The sequence below is a fragment of the Hemitrygon akajei genome, chromosome 12 (genome assembly GCF_048418815.1).
Source record: "Hemitrygon akajei chromosome 12, sHemAka1.3, whole genome shotgun sequence".
Lineage (NCBI taxonomy): Eukaryota > Metazoa > Chordata > Chondrichthyes > Myliobatiformes > Dasyatidae > Hemitrygon > Hemitrygon akajei.
This window is the reverse complement of record NC_133135.1, coordinates 67,683,429-67,702,586: the sequence shown is the minus strand read 5'-3', so window position 1 is coordinate 67,702,586 and position 19,158 is coordinate 67,683,429. Positions and strand designations below refer to the sequence as shown.

The 19,158-nt window shown below is 40.2% G+C and overlaps 1 protein-coding gene across 6 annotated transcripts in view; it reads left to right on the top strand.

Annotated features, from left to right (window-relative positions):
- ssbp3a (single stranded DNA binding protein 3a) overlaps positions 1-19,158 on the top strand; it is a 167,688-nt gene that overhangs the window by 121,751 nt on the left and 26,779 nt on the right. For 2 of the 6 annotated variants that reach the window (XM_073063369.1, XM_073063368.1), the window contains exons 5-7: positions 2,411-2,500; positions 16,282-16,362; positions 18,906-18,965. In XM_073063369.1, the coding sequence (XP_072919470.1) occupies positions 2,411-2,500; positions 16,282-16,362; positions 18,906-18,965 (231 nt within the window). The remainder of the gene's footprint in view (positions 1-2,410; positions 2,501-16,281; positions 16,363-18,905; positions 18,966-19,158) is intronic. The other 4 variants (XM_073063372.1, XM_073063370.1, XM_073063373.1 and 1 more) reach the window with 2 other exon arrangements.

The window sequence follows — 19,158 nt, the reverse complement described above, 5'->3', positions numbered from 1 at the left end:
CTAGAAACTGTATCCAATATTTATTTCCCCTATCTCCCTGAGCTCTCGATACAACCATGTACCTCTTATCATTTACCATTTAATTTACTATATTCCTCTCTGACCCACCAACACCACGTTTCCTGATACCAGATGCAGAGAGCAATGAATTCTGGGGTGGGGGGGAGTGTCCCTGTTATCTATCAAGAATGATGCCATCAAGCCAATTGAAACAACGGAAAGGCCAACTGCATCAAAGAATTCTCACAGCAAGTGAGGATGGAAAAAAACCCTCAATTTTATTATATTTTAAGCATTTTGTGGAGTGTAAATTGAAGATCTCAAAATGGAATTGAGGTAGCTGAAATCTAAATATAAAATAATTTAAAAATGCTATTTTTTAAATACATAATGGAACTAAAATCCGTGTGTAAATTTAATTTTTATTAGGGCTGGGAAGCGGGGGTGGTGGTGGTACGGGAGATGTTGATTTACTAATTGAGGCAGTTAGAACTTGCTTAGCGCTCTTGTAACAAAACAGGGTAGTTTACTAGAACAGTTGGTAAATATCTGTGATTTCATCAACTAGATTTATGAAGACTTTATTGGAAATGGTCGCAAAATGATGCGTGCTGATGAAGGAGCTGAAAATCAGTGGCAGCAATTTCTGGATTTCTCCATCCTAAATCCATTGTTGTATTTTTAATACTGTGTAACAATAGTGAATGCTGACGGCTTCATCATTATAGTTCCAAATTTGGGTCATTAACTTGTTCTATTTGGTTTATATCTAATCACTTAGAGGGAATAAAACACCATTTGTGCTTTAAACAACACCCAAGTCATTTAAGATTTTATTTTTAAAAAAACCTAAAGTGGTTACAAATCAAATCCTTTATTAACTAATGCATGAGTTAATGTTATGGATGTAAATCGCTCAGAATTCTAAAGATAATTGATCTGAATAGAGCAGAATCAGAGTATGCAATGTATTTACAGCAGCCTATTTTTATAAAAGATCAGTACTACTGACCAGCTTACAGCTTTATTTAATAAAAAATCAATTGAGGGACAAATCTGTCTCCCAATTGTAAGATAACACTGTGTGCAAGTATATTTTGTTTTTAGTTGGAGCAGTTAGCTTTCCCTTTTCAACATGAAATATTAAAGTATTGCATGTCAGTAACTCAGTTAGAAACAATTTCAAAATATTTCAATACTACTTCCCCTCTGCCATCAGATTCCTGAATGGCCCATGAACACTACCACACTACACACATGAGAAATTCTGGAAATCCAGAGCCACACACACGATGTTGGAGGAACTCAGCAGGTCAGGCAGCAACTATGGAAATGAATAAACAGTTGATATTTTGGGCTGAGACCCTTCTTCGGGACTGGAAAGGAAGGGGGGAGATACCAGAATAAAAAGATGGGGAGAGGAGACGGAGGATCGCTAGAAAGTGATGGGTGGAGCTTCATCCCACCCCCTCCGGTCTTCTCCTATCATTTCACATTTCCCCTCCCCCTCCTCCTTTCAAATCTCTTACTATCTTTTCTTTCAGTTAGTCCTGACGAAGGGTCTCGGCCCGAAACGTCGACAGTGCTTCTCCTTATAGATGCTGCCTGGCCTGCTGTGTTCCACCAGCAATTTTGTGTGTGTTAGCTGGTATGTGTGCAAGGTTGAGGGTGATGGCAAATCTTGTTTGTGCGTAAGCCATGTAATAAAGTGTTGTACGAGTTTTACACTGGTTAGATGTTCTGCTCAAAATCAGTGAATATGTAAAAGATCCTGCCTGTTGGGGTGAATGGGGTAAAAGGAGGATGAAATGTGTAGAGGCTATGAAAAGTAATGACGTGAGCTTTTGCAAATATTTTTTCTCACCGTGTGTACAGAACAACATCAATTGATGGAGTTGGAATTGCACAAACCATTGAATCTCTGGACATTTGTTTTAGTAGCTGTCAGGTTATGAGACCTAAGATGCTGAGATGTCTATAAGCAGCCTAATTTGACAGGAATAAATTCGTCACAGTCCATGTTTGCTGGGTTTGTGGTTAAAAGCAGGACCATTAGATTTGGATAGAATTCAAAAGGGAAGAAATTGGGAAGAGTAAGTTTCAAACATGCCAAGGGTTTTGGGGAAAAGATCACTCGTTTAATGGCATCTGGGTGTGTGAGACAAGCAGTCAGTTTTTTTTAGGTGAAAGAACTGTGACATAATGTGCAATGGATCAGCGGATGTTGAGTTTCCAGAACAATGTGAAAAGGAACTGTGGTAATTAGGCACAGATTTGCTCTTTGTAAATGAATCTCTTGCTCTGGCAGTGGGTGAACTGTTCCCACCGAGTTCAACCTTTTGCCAAAAGGGGTTCAGGGAGGTATGTCAGTGTGACGGAGGTTTGAATCTGAATCTTTTATTTCTTGCAGAGTGCGGCGGCAGCTCCAAGTCCAGTGCTTGGAAACATTCCTCCCAGTGATGGGATACCAGGAGGCCCCATTCCTCCAGGCTTTTTTCAGGTAAAAAGATTTTATGATCTTAAATGTTTTGACCAATTTATTACTGATTTTATAAACACTGTACTTGTAAAGTTTTTTTTCCCCCTCTCTCTCTAGAACAGTGATATTTGTTAATTTTGGTGCTTTGACAGGTTATTTAGATGGGGGAAAGTTATCGATGATGCCGAACACTTTATCTTTCATCAGTTGATCCAATTTCTACTAGTTTGATGCCTGAGTTGACCTTCACAAGCAAGTGAACTATGCATCATTGCACTTCACTGGCCGAGATTTGAGATTCAAATGAGTAGCAAAAAATGGCAAACAGATCCAAAAACAGGCTTTCTTATTGGTTGAGTTGCCTCAATATCTGAATTACAGTCTATTTGAAGGTTAAACTGTAGCGTTTTTAACCATGTTACCACTGATGGTTGTGATTCCTTCTGTATTTGTGGATTCTGAACGATTTGGCTTGTTGAAGGTGCAGGTGAGTTTGATGTTCAACTGAAGCGGAGGGTGCTTTGATTCCTGTCAACAGATTCCTCTTTGGAATCTCGTGCCAGAGAAGTTGTGGCTGAAGATGAATGAGGGTCTGGGGATCATTTTAGTCATTGGTGTCATCTTTATTGAATGTAAGAAACTAAGCTCTGGTACCACTTCATGATTTCAAAATGTCCCTGTGCCCTTTACAGGCAGTCAAGTACTTGCAAAGATGAATTGCCTTGAAACATACAATGGTATTTATATAGCATCTTTAACAAAGAAAAATCCTCAGTCAGAATCATAAGCAATAAAAAAAGGCGCTTCCACTCACTGACTCTGCACCAACTGTCAAATATCCATTTATACTAATCGGTATTTCTCCTCGCATTCCCATCACCTACACACTGTGGCCAGTCATGAACCCTCGTCTTTGGGATGTGGGAGGAAACTAGAGCGTCCTGAGGAAAATTTGGAGACCCCATAAACACATGCACGTGACCCTTTAGCTCAGAATTAAACCCAGATTGCTGGAATTGAGGCAGCAGTTCCATTAGGTGCACCTCAGCGATGGCCCGAAGTATTTGAGCATTTCTTTGGTGCACTATTAAACAAAAGTTGACCCAGAGCCTCATGGAATTAGGGCAGGTGACCAGAACAGCTAGATTTGAAAGTACATCTCAAGAGTTTAGAAGGAATTGCAGAACTTGAGCCCTTGCCTGCTGAAGGTATAGACTCCAGTGATTGAGCAGTAAGAACAAAACTAGAGCAGGGGTTGCCAACCTAGGGTCAGTCCATGGACTCCTTGCTTAATGGTATTGGTCTATGGTGCAAAAAGGCTGGGAAGCCCTGAGTTAGAGGAACACATATGATATAGAGTTGTATTGATGAGTAAGGCTGCTGAGCAATTGGAAAATCAAGGTGATTTCAAAATGAAGTTTGAATAGGTCAGTCAACACTGTGTAATAGTGATCAGAATGGCAAGAGTTGCGATAAAGGCTGCAACTTTTTAGGTGTCTTCCACTTTGTTGTGAATGGACTGGCTAGAAGGGTACCATTGGCCTGGATGAGGGTTGTACTGGCTAGCCAAATTGAGAAAAGGATGGATATCAGGAAATAGATGATCGTAGCAATGACCTAGTCTGAAGTTCATTTTTGGATTAATCAGAATACAAAGACTGCAAACAATCCTATTCCATTTGTCAGTCGCCTGGAAAATGGATGGAGTTGGTGGTGAAAGGATGTTTCTGACTGGAACATTAAGATAAATGACTTCGAGCTTTCCAGCATCCTGGTGTCAGTCCTGAATAGAATGGTTTTAATCCACATCACAAAAAGAGATGTGATCATACTCTTGAATCCAGATCAACATTTTCTACATTTATTTTTCAACTACAAATTGAGTGATTAAAAAAAAACTTTGATTGCTTCCTTCGAGAATAATTTTGTTCATTGAATGTAGAACTCATAGTTGAATAGGTACTGAGATGTAGAGGGTTTTGCGGGATTTAGTATTTTTCTCATCTAAACTTGGTTTGGAGTTACCCAAATTTCTGTTTCCTAATATACTGTACATTGTGTAACAAGATTGAGAGCTGGCCCTTGGGCCTGAGCTCTGTACTTCAAGTTTAGATAGTTTATCGTCCCACGATGCAGTGAAATTACTTGATCATCAGCTACTCACCACTTGATTTCTCAACATCAATTACTCGCCTGCCCTCTCCCCACATCTACTGATTCCTTTATCAGATTCTAATTTTGTGAACATCTCTGATTCTTTGGTCTACCTTTGGAGGCCACTTTATAATCTCTAACCTCTGTGATTTGCTCCCTTAATCCCTCTGCATCTTTTAAAATGCTAATGCAAATTTTGGTCATTTGTCCTAGTTTCTCCATACTGACTTGATCATAATTTTCTCCTGTGAAATGCCTTCTGGTGTTTTGCGTTGTTGTAAATGCAAACTGCTATTATGTGGCCTTGCAATATTGCCACCTGGTTTCGTTTTTGAAAGTCATTGTGGCTGAAGTTTGGTCAAGTAGCTGAATTAAAGAAAAACTAAATAATAAACTGCAGATGCTGGAAATGTAAAATAAGAACAGAAAATGTTGGAAATACTCAACAGAACAAGCTGCACCTGTTGACAGAGAAACCAGTTTACATTTCAAGTTCAACCCTGAAATGTTAACTCTGTTTATAGTCCTACAGATGCAGGCTAATCTTGAGTATTGCCAGCTTTTTGTTTGATTATAATTGACTAAATAGGTGAGTCTTGGGGACTGACGTGCTTGAGATAGGGTAATTCCAGAAAGGATTCTGTTGATGTTGCTTATTTGCGGCAGTTGGTGTTCCTGAGCTCTGAATTGGAGTAGGGAGGAGATAAATCAGATCAATATGGTGGGATGTCTTTGAGAGCTATTGGAAATTTGCACATTTTGATGATAGATTGTGAGATTTAGCAGAGGCCCTGGGCAGTTTGCAGTTGTACTGCCGTACCATTGGCCAACTTTTGAGGCAGTCTGTGAAAGTTCCTTTTCAGGTAGGCTTATTACAGACTATAATTGTCCTATCAGCAAAATTCTTCTGTGCAGCAGCATGCCTAGAATCATGGAACCATTTGTGCCTTTAAAGAGTCAATAGCTCTACACAGATTTCATGAGAATAGTGCATCCCTCCTTGAAAGTTGCCATTAAACTTGTGTCACCAGCATGTTAAACAGTCCAAGTCAGCTTTCATTTTTAAAAAAAAGGGGAATTCATTCCCAAGATTTTTCTAATTATCTTAAGTCAGCGACCTCTGATTTTTGTTTTGCTTGCAATTCGAAATGTCTCTGTTTCCTGTACTAGTGTTTTGAATTTTGAAAACCAGTTTAATCTTCGCTTTAATGAGAACAATGCAGTTTTTTGGGCCTTATTTTGGTCAATTAACATCAAGATATTGATGTTCATGAATGAAATAAGGAGGAAAAAAATGAACTGATTTGTATTCTTAATTGCACCACCCTATTTAGATAATATTTGTTGAAAAATTGTTTTCTTTTAACTTTAAAATATTAATTGAGTAATCTTTTGAACAGATTTTAGCTGTATTCTTTATCATGGCCCAATGATGGTCAAAGTAATGTTGCTTGTTGTGATGAGCATCGTGAATGAATCTCAGGAGAGGATTTTATAACAAACATGCTGTCAACTCACCAGAGAGCAAGTTTAATAGAGCCACATAATGGAAAAGGGAAAATGACATTCATCACAAAGCCAGCAGGCAGATGTGTTAATTATGCAAGCATAGGAAATATGTAAATTGCTATTAATCTCACTCGGGGTCAAAAATTCCACTAGTCCCAGACTGGGACCATCGGAAATTATTCTTCAAAGTCTGAGCTAATGGATGTGAAACCAGAGACAACATAATGCATCCTGCAGTGTTCATATGAGATTAAAAACTTTGTACTATATCATGGATCGCATTATCACCATTCGGGGTGTTTGCTCTTCAAAACTGTTTCAATCTCTGTAAAGCATTTTGAGAATCCAAAAAACCCCAATAAACATGAATGTAAATTCTATATCTTGCATTGTATAAACTGGCCCAGATCCCCTGTTTAGGATCTCTACAACAAATGGCATGGCAACAGTTTAGTAAATTTAAACAGACTAATTTTTGGAAGGCATTGTATACATTCTACTGTACATTAAATATTTAATATTCTCAAAAATTACAGGCAGATGTAAATTAGCAAATGTGAACTTGTTTGGTTTATTTTTGATCTCTCCTCCCTCCCCCCCCCCCCCCCCACCATATTTATGCTTTGGCATTAAATAAAACTTCAGTGTGGTCTTGAATGATGTAGGGGAGTCTCATGCAGTCTCTACTTTTAACTACTTAAGTGTGCCTGCATCTTGCAGTGTAGGAAAATACCTGCCCTGCTAAGCAACACAAACAAAATGCTGGATGAACTCAGCAGGTCAGGCTGAATCTGTGGAAGTGAATAAACAGTCAATGTCTCAGGCTGAAACCCTTCTTCTGGAAGGGAAAAGGGAAGGCACCAGAATAAAAAGATGGGGAAGGGGAAAGATGACCAGCTAGAAGTTGATAGGTGAAGCCAGGTGGGTGGGAGAGGAAGGAATCTGATAGGAGAGGAGAGTGGACCAAAGGAGAAAGGGAAGGGTGGGGGACTGGGGGAGGTGAGAAGAAGTAAGATGCCAGAGTGTGGAATGGAAGAAGAGGGGAGAGAGGAGGATTTCTTTATTGGAAGGAGAAACTGTATTCCTACTCATCTTTAGGATGCCTTTCTGAAAACTGTTCCCAGGGACAATGTGAGGCAAAAGGAGGGCTCATAGATGGCTTTAAGATAATTTTTTTTTCATGTGAATGCAGTCTCAATGAGTCACTGCATGGTAAATAAAAAGTGTACAACAAAGAATGCAGTTTCAGGTTCTCACCTTGGTAAGTGCTGATCTCATACCAGTGTACAGCTTCAGCACTGGTAGCATTTTGGTAAGTTGCATATGAGTTTAGATCAAGGGTTCCCAACCATGGGCCAATACCATTAAGCAAGGGGTTCATGGACCCCAGGTTGGGATTCCTTGTTGGCAAGATGTTCAGTAGTAAAATACATTGATCATGTCCAGACTACACAGGCCTTTACTCTTCCTGTCCATTCTTCCCATTAGGTTTACAATACAACAATATACACAATTCCCATCATTGTAATGGGCACAGCGTAAATCATGGCATTGTATTTGCATTCTACTGCTGTACCGCTACTGGGTCTCATTGAAGCACGAATAATTTGCAAAGGTGGTTCCCAGTGCTATTCCACGTACAACAGTTTTAAATGAAAATGCTTTTTAAAATGAGGATATCCTGATCTATAGTAGCTCCATTATCTATTAACACTTACTCAACTTGAGAGCTTTCCTACATAGAAACATAAAAAATTGACCTAGTACAGGTTCTCATTGCAGCAGTGGTTCTTGAGTGGTTGTCTTGTAAATTTAATCTTCATCTCCAGTCCAATTGGCACACCCATATCACAACCTTAGTGTATAGTCAAACCAAGGATATTTCAAATGTGATAGAAGTAACAACGCAATTGATGTTCCATTCATTCTGACTTGCTGTATGCACTGAATAGTGAAGGATTGATCTTCATTGAGTTATAACATCTCTGATACCAGGCATACAAGCAGAGCTGTTCCATTTATGGAGTGAGTAGATCCTTGGTTCTTAATTCTTGTTCCCCTGATTTGGCATCACCCATATTCCTTGTGGTATTGGCTGCTCAGTGTCACTTCACTTGCAAGGGCGTTCTTCATCTAAGTCCAGGTAATGAGAATTACTTGGTTGTTCAGCCAGTTGGAGGTATTTTGTCCTTTGGAGGTGCAGTTTGTTTTACATGAACATCACTTCAAAGGTTCAATTTAATGTCAGAGAAATGTATACAACATACATCCTGAAATGCTTTTTTTTAGTAAAACATACATGAAAACAGAGAAGTGCTCCAAAGAATGAAAATTAAAAGTGAGAACCCCAAAGTCCCCCTCCCCAGCTACCCCCTCCCGCACGTAAGCGGCAGCAAGGCAACGATATCCCCCTCCCCCCAGCAAAAAGAAAGCGTTACCGAGCACAAGTGTGAGCTGAGCGATAGCATTTCATCCGGCACTCTACAGGTTCTCTCCCTCCCTGGCAAGGGAGAGGGAGGTGTCCCCCATTTTCACAGCGAGCAGGAGACATAACTACAGCCTGCTGGTTTACGATGTTTAAAAAGTCCGTTTTGGTTGCTTTTTTCGAGCTATGTGCCCAATGATCACAGCAAAAGATTTTACAGTCTCCCTGTCGACACACGAGTCTCCTACCATGACACTGGCCCTCGATCTGCCCATCTCCAGAGCCCTGAGATCTTAGGCTTCGAACCCTTGGCGTGCCGAACATCGGCCGGTCCTGAAACCACAAGAACGGGTCCCATTCCCGCAAAGAACTGAAGACTACATGTAACTCCAGGTTAGGGTCTTCAAAAGAACCCTGAAAGGGAAAAATAGAGATATTAAAGATGGAAATAGAGCTGTTTCCGAAGATGCAAGCAAAGGAGTCGCCGTTTAGTGCCATCTTAACTCCACCTCCAGTCTTCTTTCGGTAACTTCCTGTATGTAATATGTTTTTTACATCATTTCTTGCACGGATTAATTTGGATTTCAATTTGTAGCACACGGTGGAAAGACATCCATCTCTACACACTATTTACCTTGAAATATCAATATCTTTTCACAAGTAAGATCTCAGGTGATATTTGAAAAGGTGTTCAACTCGTCACATAGCTTTGTATGTACGCATTACAAACACGCTGAATGCTGTACACGACAATGTCATCCTCTGACCTGAGCAATGTCGATCACCAAGACTTAGAAATGAAGTCAGAACGTAGCGCACCGACTGTGTCATCACGATGCTCCAATGAATCAGCAGCTTGAGTGCACAGCAGAGCCAACGCAGCAAGAATTGAAGCGAGTGGCTTCTGCTAAACAAGAAGTTGAGATGCAAACAGAGAAAGCTTGCATAGATGTAGAGAGAATGAGTGTAGAGGCTACGTTAAATGTACTCGGGGAAGACAACAAGGCTGAGGCTACCCCAGCAGAGGTCAAGGTGTATGATGCAGCAGCTGACTTAGACAATGGTGAGTCTGTAACTAGAATCATTTATGGTTTGCAGTCACAAGAACCAATGCATCCAAAGAATATGTCCAAATGTACCTTGGCTGTGAAAAAGAAATTGGTCCATCTGTCAACACCATGCAGCCAATGTGCCTTTTGCGTAGTCCCGGTATTCACTATCAAAGTCTACAGCAGTAAAGATCCACAATACCCCCTTCTGCAGTTTCATCACAGCAAAAAACCTCTGTCAAGAGATGCGACTGATACCAACTCCATCTGCACAGACAGGGACAGATTGAGCTTCCATCTATCCCAGGACATACATTTGGCAAACCAGTCTCCACAATGCTTTCAATCAAGAGCCGTAGGTGCATTACATTTCGCTTGGTGTCTGTAACCTAGTCACAGCAGGACTAAAGTGTTCGGCAACCAGTCAACCCGTTATCTGTCCTGGAACTCAAAGCTTTCGCAATGCCATGGTGAAGAGCTAGACCTTCTCTGTAAGTGGCTTGATGTCACTGCAACATGCAAGAAGGGTTAGGGTGGTGAACCTTAATAATCCAACTGTGGCTTTACAAATGCTGTGGCAGAGGTGGACAAATTCTATGGCTCTCCAGAGGCAATCAAAGGATCTCTCTAATTTTCCAAAGCGCTCTCACAAAGAATAGCAGAAGCTACTGGAGTCTGCAGATCTGTTGTCAGAACAAAACAAGGGTTACCTACTGGACTGAGTTACTCGGATATGGCAAGAGGAAGAAACACTACAGTGCAGAGACTACCAAGCAACATGCAAGAAAAGAGGATAACTAAACGAAGTATCATGCCCATTATCTGTCATCTTTCATTCTTTGTGGAATCTGTCTGCTGCCACACAGAAATGCAAAATGACCCTAGTTTTATGTTCTCAACTTCAGGTAAAGCATGGGAAACAAGAATACCTACAACGGTCAACAAAACTTAGTTGAAAACTTTGTTGTGAACCTCAGTAGACAATGCCCTGTCCATCAAAAACCAACCCCCTTTAAGAAATGCAGAGATCTCAGCAAGAACCACTTGCAGACTGGAAGGAGTACTCAATATGTTTCAGTTGTTGTGCTTCAACAGAGTACTAAGCAAAACACCATAAGGCTATCATACACTGCACTGAGTGCAACAGTGACCAGCACTCATCAGCATTTAATTCAGGGGCAGCACTTAAGGCTACCACTGGTTCTAGCATACCTGCAGCAGAGCGCGGAGGGAAGCCAACTGAGCCAATGGATTTATTGTGGAGTCAATAGGAGGAGAGGTCTACTTACTCTTGCCAACCCTCATTGAGTGTGGCCATGCTCCCAACAACAGGGATGACATTCCAATTCCTGAAGCTGCACAGGGTTATTCCATTTAAGGACGTAGCTGGCTAGATCCCTCACTGATTCTTCTGCTGAGGTTCTCCTGATGCTTGGCAGAGACACCATCTGTGCACACGATCAGCGCAGTGGTCAGCTCAGCGCACCTTATGCCCAGTGATTGGACCTGGGTTGGATCACAGTGGGTGAAGTCTACCAATTAGGCGTGCATTAGCCCACTGTCAGTACATTTAAGACTAATATCCCGGAGAACGGGCACCCAAGTCATTTCAGACTCTGAGAGTAGAATCTATATGAAAGAGAAGATTGTAAGCAAGCAAACCAAGCACCCTGACGTACTTCTGCTCAGCCAGATTTAGGCAAGCTGGTTTTCTCTCACTCAGATGATTATAAGCTGGCATATTCCATTGAAGATGAAGTCTTCCTTTGAACTATGAAGAGTTCAGCAAAGACAAGTCAAACAGTTGGGTATCTTCCCTTCCTTGCTGCTCTCCAAGACAGCTCCTACAGACAACAGGGAGCAGGTTCTCAGTTGACTGGTGTCCCTCAGTCGCTTTGAGAAGGAAACCAGAAATGAAAGATCATTACGCTGATTTTAGCACCTCCACCAGATCCCAAAAAGGAAGACTGGTATTTGCCCAACTTTCACCCCCAGAAACCTGCACAAATACGAATTATTTGATTCAAGTGCACAGTTCAAGGATGTATCACTGAGCAATGTGTTCTTGCAGGATCTAGACCTCAATAACAGACTGCTTGGGGTTGTCATGTGCCTCAGAGCAAAGTCTGTCACAGTGATGGTAGATTTGGAACAAATGTTCCATTGCTTCCTAATGAGAGAGGGTCATCAAGGCTACCTCAGATTCTTGTGGTTTTGGGGCCACCAAATGGACATCGAGATTCTGGAGTACCATCAGAGAGTTCATGTATTTGGTAACTGTTGCTCCCTTGCCAGCTCTGGTAATCAATGGCTTTAAGAGGACAGCTATCAAGGGAGAGCAGGAATTCAGGGCAGAAGCACAGAGGTATCTGAAGGCAACAGACACTGCTGGACCTAGTGAAGTTGAATTCATCCTGGGCAAGGCAAAGTGTACTTCAGAAGTAATTCAGACAATTGTCATTCTGAGTAAGCACCATGTCTAATGTCTGCCCATTAGACATAACCACCATGAACGACATTTTTGAAGTGAGAACAGTTAAAGACTGTAGTAAGACTGTTTTCAAGGCTAGCTTCTGAGACTATCCTTCTTTTACCAAAGACTTAATGAGTCAACATTTGCCTTTTAGTTTCAGCAATTAATTTGACATCCGATGGGGGAGTGTTCTGGGCTCTAGAGGAGCAGTTCGTTTTCTGTGCGGTTTGTTTAGCATGAACATCACTTCCTGCATGTGAGTGTTTTTTTTGTATCATTTCCTGCACATGTTAATTTGGATTTCAGCTTGAAGCACACGGTGGAAAGACATCCATCTCCATGCACTCTTTATGTATCTTTGAAACAGCAATATCCTTTCACCAGTAAGAAAGATCGCATTAAAAAAATCCCTAAAGAAAGCTTCTGGCTCAGGTGATTTTTGATTCACTGCATAGCTTTGTATACACTTAATGCACTGCAAAGGCAGTAGAGGGGGCTTTGCAGACAATTTAGTTCACAGCTAATACGTTTGGCATATAGGTACAAACATGTTCCAACAGTTCAGCTCTGTGTCTTAGTGATCAGAACCGAAAATCCAAGCTGATTTCCTCCTTCCCTGAACTGTGCTCTCCCGCCCGAAACCGTTCAGGCAAAGTAAACATTGATTCCGGCTAAGTTTTTGCTCTCTCTATTTCAAATGATCTTGCTCCTTGTTTTTATTTAACAAACTTGAAAGGTAGGTGCAATTTTTCTCGCTTCTTCTCTGAAAGATGGTTCTTTATGAATTAAAGAATGGCCTAATGTTCAAGGTATAGTTTTTTCCAGTAATTCATGGCTGATCTGCTTGAGTTCTACTTTAAATTGGAAACTTATGGGCTACGGCCATCAGGTTTTCTTTTCTACAGAAACTAGCCATGTAGAGTTTGAATCACCACTGTTGAAATGGAAAGTTGCTCATAAATCAGTGTCCACTGCTGTGTTTGCTATGCATCAGCAGTTAGCCTGCAGCGTGAGGAACAACAAAGCAGCACGTCTTGTGTGTCACCACTGCCCCCTAATGTTTCGTAATATTGTGAAGAAGTGAACAACTTTGTACTGGATTTTGCACCAACAATGAGTTCAGGTGGAAATTTTGAACAACTTCTGCAGGAAATGTTGGATAGATAATTGTATACACATCACATTGAAGAAACAGTCAGTGTAGCTAACCTGACTGTTTGGTTATCAACTTCAAAGGATTTACTATTCCACTGCCCCACACACGCTTACAATTTTTACTAATTGTGTACGTGTGTGTTTGTATGTATACATTTGTATTTGTATATATGTATGTATATTTTTCTTTGCAGTCACAGTAAAACTAAAATAGTATCAGATAGATTAGGATACTCTGGATGTTGGTATTGATACAGTGGTCCTCATGTTGTAACTGGTTGAGCAGAATTTTTGCAGATGTTTATGCAGCAATTGTAGTTCAAAATTAAAAGGAAAACTTTCAAATGTAATCTTGCACTGCTTCATTTTTATCTGAATGCTTTAAATCCCTTCAATTTTTTAAAGTAGCAGTTTAACTTAAAAGGTTAAGAGGTAACCCAATTTAAAAATGTGTCTGAAAGATGATCAGGCTGTTTTTGATGACACCAGCATAATACTCTGTATGCTTTGAGGCATCTTTCCCTAACAGTAGACACTTTTTTTAACCCTCTATTTCATAAAGGAGCAGAAATGTTAAAATTGGATTAGTATCTCAAATGCTAAGTGTACATTGTGTTGTCTGTTGGGTATTCTGTAGAGGGCAATGTCTGCATTGTACTTGGTAATTTGCTTGCAGGGCTGTATGTAATGTGCTGTATGTTGGATTCAGTGTGTATTGTGTTGTAGTTCAAAATTAGATCAACTGATTTTAAAAGATTGCGATCACACTATATCCCCATTCTTGATTAACTCTAAATATAGATCTAACTGTCCAGCCACTTTCTCTTTTCTCACCAACTTTCTGTACACTCTTCCATCTTCCCAGCCCTCTTCCACTGCCGCCAATCACCATCTCATATTCCAAACTGAGGTTTAATTGAATGTATAAAATCATTATGATTTTAAAGCAACAGATTGGGCTCATTTTATGTTCTCAGAACATTCCTATAATGTAAAAATCAAATTGGATTCCTTTTTGAAATCTGCTTGTCTCGTGTGCATCCTGTTTCTTCAATGCTGTCAGAATATTGAGGTGTAGTGTGCCGTCTTTTCCATACACCCTCCCGAGGGAGGCTGGGAGGAAGTGGACAGCCGGGGTTTTAAAATGCTTTTGTTATGCAGACAGCTAGGCCCTCCGACCCCCACAGACAGAGCTGGCATGAGAATGTGATGTTGGCTGAAGTGTTTACATTGATGCTGCATCTGCCGCCACATTATCCAGAAAGTATCTGTCAGATACATTAGTGCAAGAAGTTGCAATTGCTGCAAGGGTTTGATTCATATCTTAAAAAACTTTACTGCTAGTTGGGAGGTTTCGTGAACTTTTGGATTTCCTGGGCGTTCCTTTTTATGTCTAAAGCGTTTTCTTTATTGCTCGAGGCAGTAGTATTATGGTTGCTCCCACAAAAAAAAATCATCTTTATTTGACCTTCTGTTCAGTTAACCCTTAAGTGAGTTTTTAAACTGGGAGAATGCCTTTTGGTTAAGGGAGAAATATACACAAGAGTTTTGTAGAATGTTAAGTGATGTAAATTCCACAAAATCAGAATTCCTAGTTGAATACTCATTCCATCAGTCCAGATTTAATGGAATGAGTAATTCTAACTAGTAAAATGAGGGTTTTAAAATATTTTGTCTTCCTAATTCTGTTAACTCCCACTCTATAGTAAGGCCATTCTCAGTTTTCTAGTAATTTTTTCAAGTTCTCTTCCATTGATGAGGCTCCTTCATTTAAAAAGAACTGCCCAAGTGAATAAATGCACTGTCTCTTGTGTTGCTGAGGCAAATAGATCAAAAAAGTGGCAGGTTCTGTCCCAACTCTGCTCACTTGTCTGTAGCTGGATGGGGATGTGGGGAGGCAGTTGGGGGGGGGGGGGTGTAATTAGGCTTTGGCACAAGACCATCTGGGAAGATTGGACAAGGTAGAGCTGAATTTTGATTCTTTAGTTTATGAGGCATCATATTGAAACTTGATGGAATTGTATCCCAGGAGAAGTTTATACCTTCAGGAAGGGAGGAGGAAATTGCCTCCTTTGGGTAGTTACTTATCAATATTCCTGACTGATGCAGTTTAAGGGAGTGCAGTTTTAATTTGATTGTCATGGGTCATGGAAACCTGTAGCTGTGATTTCTCTTCCCTTGGCTTCTGAGTTCCACTATTAACCAACATTTAAATCTGAAATTTTATACCTAATTTGAAATTGTTAAAAGTGACGTAGTGTTAATTTTTGTTGTTGTTGCAGAGCTGAAGGAAACTGATTGGTTAATGGACAAGTTGGGGGAGGAGTTTCTGCATGTAAGGCCCTCCTCCTAGTCCCCCTCCCCTTCCCCTCCATGTCTTGAATTTTTTTTTGTCCCCTTTGCAATGTTTAATGCAAAACCTGAATCCTAGAATTCAATAACGCGTAGAATTGGTGATGATTACAGGGACTTACAGAAAAGCTTCTTGTAAATCTAGAAATGGAAATGGTTGGCTCAGTATCAACCTAATTGGTTCAAAAGCTTTATTTACTGTGTTTTGCCATGAATCTTTTAATGAAATGATGAGATGTAAATTCTGTAGTGTGTTCCGTTCTCACCAACACAAAAGAACTACAGGTGCAAATGCATTCCGGCTTCATTAACTTCCACTCCCTTTTAATTTGCGTAATTTCATTTCTCTCTTGCTCATTGCTGTTAATTAGGGCACCCTCTAATCAGTACTATTTATCACAGTGGTACTCATGTTTGGTAAAGCTGCTTTGCAGAATTGCTAAATGACTAATTAATGTCTGTTAATTAAGAAAATTGCTCGTGGTAACAAACTACATTGTCGCTGGCAGCAGCCTAGAGACTAACACTTGTTGAAAGCACAAACATGGCGGGTCTGCAACAGCTGTTATGCTCTTTTTTTAATATTAAAAAAATCTTTTTAAATGGCTCTACAATTCTCCGAGCCTCCTGCAACTTGATGCACTGACGCTGTAACTCCCCTCCTTTGCTCTCTAACCTCTCGCAGGGACCCCCAGGTTCTCAACCCTCGCCACATACACAGCCGCCTCCTCACAATCCTAACAACATGATGGGACCCCACAATCAGGTAATGAGCTGATGCAGTTGCTTGGGTTCTTCACTTCAAAGGGAGCAAGAATTTCTACATTTGACTAACGATTTGCCTTTGCTTGCTGTTCTTTTATGTACAAAATTCCTGATCAGGTTGTCCCCAGCAGTGAAGCTTCCGTTCAGGGCTCTTCTAAATTTGCTGAGTTTGGTTTAGGCTTCTGCTGGCCCACAGTACACAAGTGCATAATGAAATCATTTTTTGTTCCCTCCTCTTCACGTCCTTCTGGCCTCTCCTAAAATTAGGTTGTGGTATGCCTACCCTTGAGGGATGTGGTTAGACTTCAGAGGCGACCCTTGTCAGTGAATGCAAGGTGACTCTTTGCACTCGGAGGCCATCACAGCCCAGTCCTGTCCTGCCATCCACACAGACACGTGCACATTTTCCCACAAGAATCAATGGATGATGAATAGAAGTAGGAACTCTAGTTGGTTATTGTTTTCTTGCCCCATTTCTTTAGATCACCCACCTGTCCTAAACTACCAACTGTCCCTCGGCATTCACCTTCTGGGTCCAGAAGCATGAGGTTAATAGCATATTGAGCTTTGCCAAATTTTCTCAAATCAGGGCATTGAACTGGAACTGAACCTTGGACTCCTTTGTTCACCTGGTTCGATTCCAACCCATATAGTGCATGTATCAGGTGGGGTGAGACCCTTGTCTTAAACTTCATGTCTTAAATTCATTTGGCATACTAGCATTTTTGAAATGTGTGCAACTTCAGATGGCAGGACTAATTAGTTTTTTATTTGGAAACTTTGTAGGGTGGTGTGGTGGCTTGATTTTCAAAAGTATATACATGATCCTTTGGGATTAAGAAGGTTCACTCATGGGATAACCAGATTAGCTATTACATATTTCCTTCCATGATTGTAAATACTTCTAAATGTACTTGGCTATGTGCATAGTTCACTGCCCTGATACTGGGTCTGTGAGCATTTTCATTTCTTTGAGTCCATGGTTTAAAACTGAATGTGTTGATGTTTATTGATGAGTTATGTTATTGGTGATTTTTTTGTATTTACATGTCCGTGTGTCTCTGTATTAAATGTGCAGTATTTTGTTGCATGATTGTTTACCATGTTATTTGCGGTGTTGAGGAATCCCCTCAAAATGTTGCTGAGTCATTGATTTCTTGGATATAGTGAGCTCACTGTCTACAAATGTGTTCATTTTACTGTGTTTAGACACAAGGCAGTTGAGAAAACATTTCCAAACAAATGATACTCCCAGCAACTTTTTATTGTACACTACTCCACAGTTTGTTTAATTAAGGTTTAATTAAGGTTCCTATTTAATATCATATTGAAAATCTAAAATAACTTGGCTTTATATTTTAATATTCAGCTGATATTCAGCCTCCAGCTGAATATCCATTACATTCCTCTCTCAATCCACATTTCATTTGACTGGTGCTGCTCCACAAAAACCATATGATACCCAGGCAGAAGGATTTTCCTTAGATTCTTCTTCCCTTCCAGTATAATGGTGTTTTTTCAAAAAAAAGAATAGCAAATACTCCTGTAAATCTTAGTCTTGCAAAAGTTTTACCTGGTATGTGGATGCCTCAAATGTTTCAGTGGGAGCTTGGAATTTTCTGTAATTATTTTCAAAAACTTCCAAATTTCCAGCATCCAGTTTTTGCATAAATTTGCCATGGCTTGGTTTGTTGGGAGGAAATAGTTTTGCTTAGGTAAAATCTAAGACTGCTTATGTCCACTTCAGTTTGTTCACAAAGTGAAACAAATTCTTTGTAACTGAATAAAAATTTAGTTGCATTTGAACTGTTTTTCTTTGCAACCTTTAGAGTCTGTTATCCTTTAAAGTTTAGCTGTAAAAGAGCAGCACCGCTGTGAGGAGAAACATTGGCTGTGAACATATTCCTTACTTAGCACCGAATCGGTGCATGACCCTATAATATTTCACGCTCCACGGTAAAGTGGGATATATTGCTTAATTATTCCAGACAGATTGTTATGTTGTGAAGGAAATTGATTCAGCTTTAAAGCTATAAAGACTCTTCTCTGAAGGGTCAGGGAAGTTGAGTTGTAATATGCAGTATTCAGTTTCTATTAAACTTTCTTTTGTGTAGTGTTGTTCATTGGGATATTTGGAAAAAAATTGTTTTTAAAAGCATAGTATGATGTTTGAAAAGTGAATTACAATTTCCTTTGTCACCTCCAAGTCCTCATTTTTATCCAGATGCAGTAATCAAGAAATGGCTATGGCAAGTGATTTATTGCCACAAGTGAAATCACTCAGAAACCACTGTTTTCAATTCCACCTGAACCTTGCATGGATTGTAAATTGTACTGAGCTCACTGAGAGTGCAGGAATTCATAGGGTTGGTTAATTTACTGTTTCACACGTCACCAAATCACTTGCTTTGACTATGGTAATTTTTCAAATTGTTGCATGAATCTGCAGTTTTCTTTTCACTTGTATAGAAATGTTTTAATTGAGCGAGATTAAGACTGTTATTTTAGCAGATTGTAGACTTAACCAATTCTATGTGATTGCAGCCTTTTATGTCACCGCGATACGCAGGAGGTCCAAGGCCCCCCATCAGAATGGGAAGCCAGGTACTGTACCCACTGTGCTTCTATCACAAGGCCACAGTAAGTGGTCCCATCCTGTACCAATTTGGCTGAGGTGATTTTAATATCGTCAGTAGTATAGGAACAGATTACAGTATTCAGCCCGTAGAGCCTACTTTGGCATTCGGTGAGGTGGTGGCTGATCGCAACTGCAACCTTCTCCTTGGTTTCTCCTTTA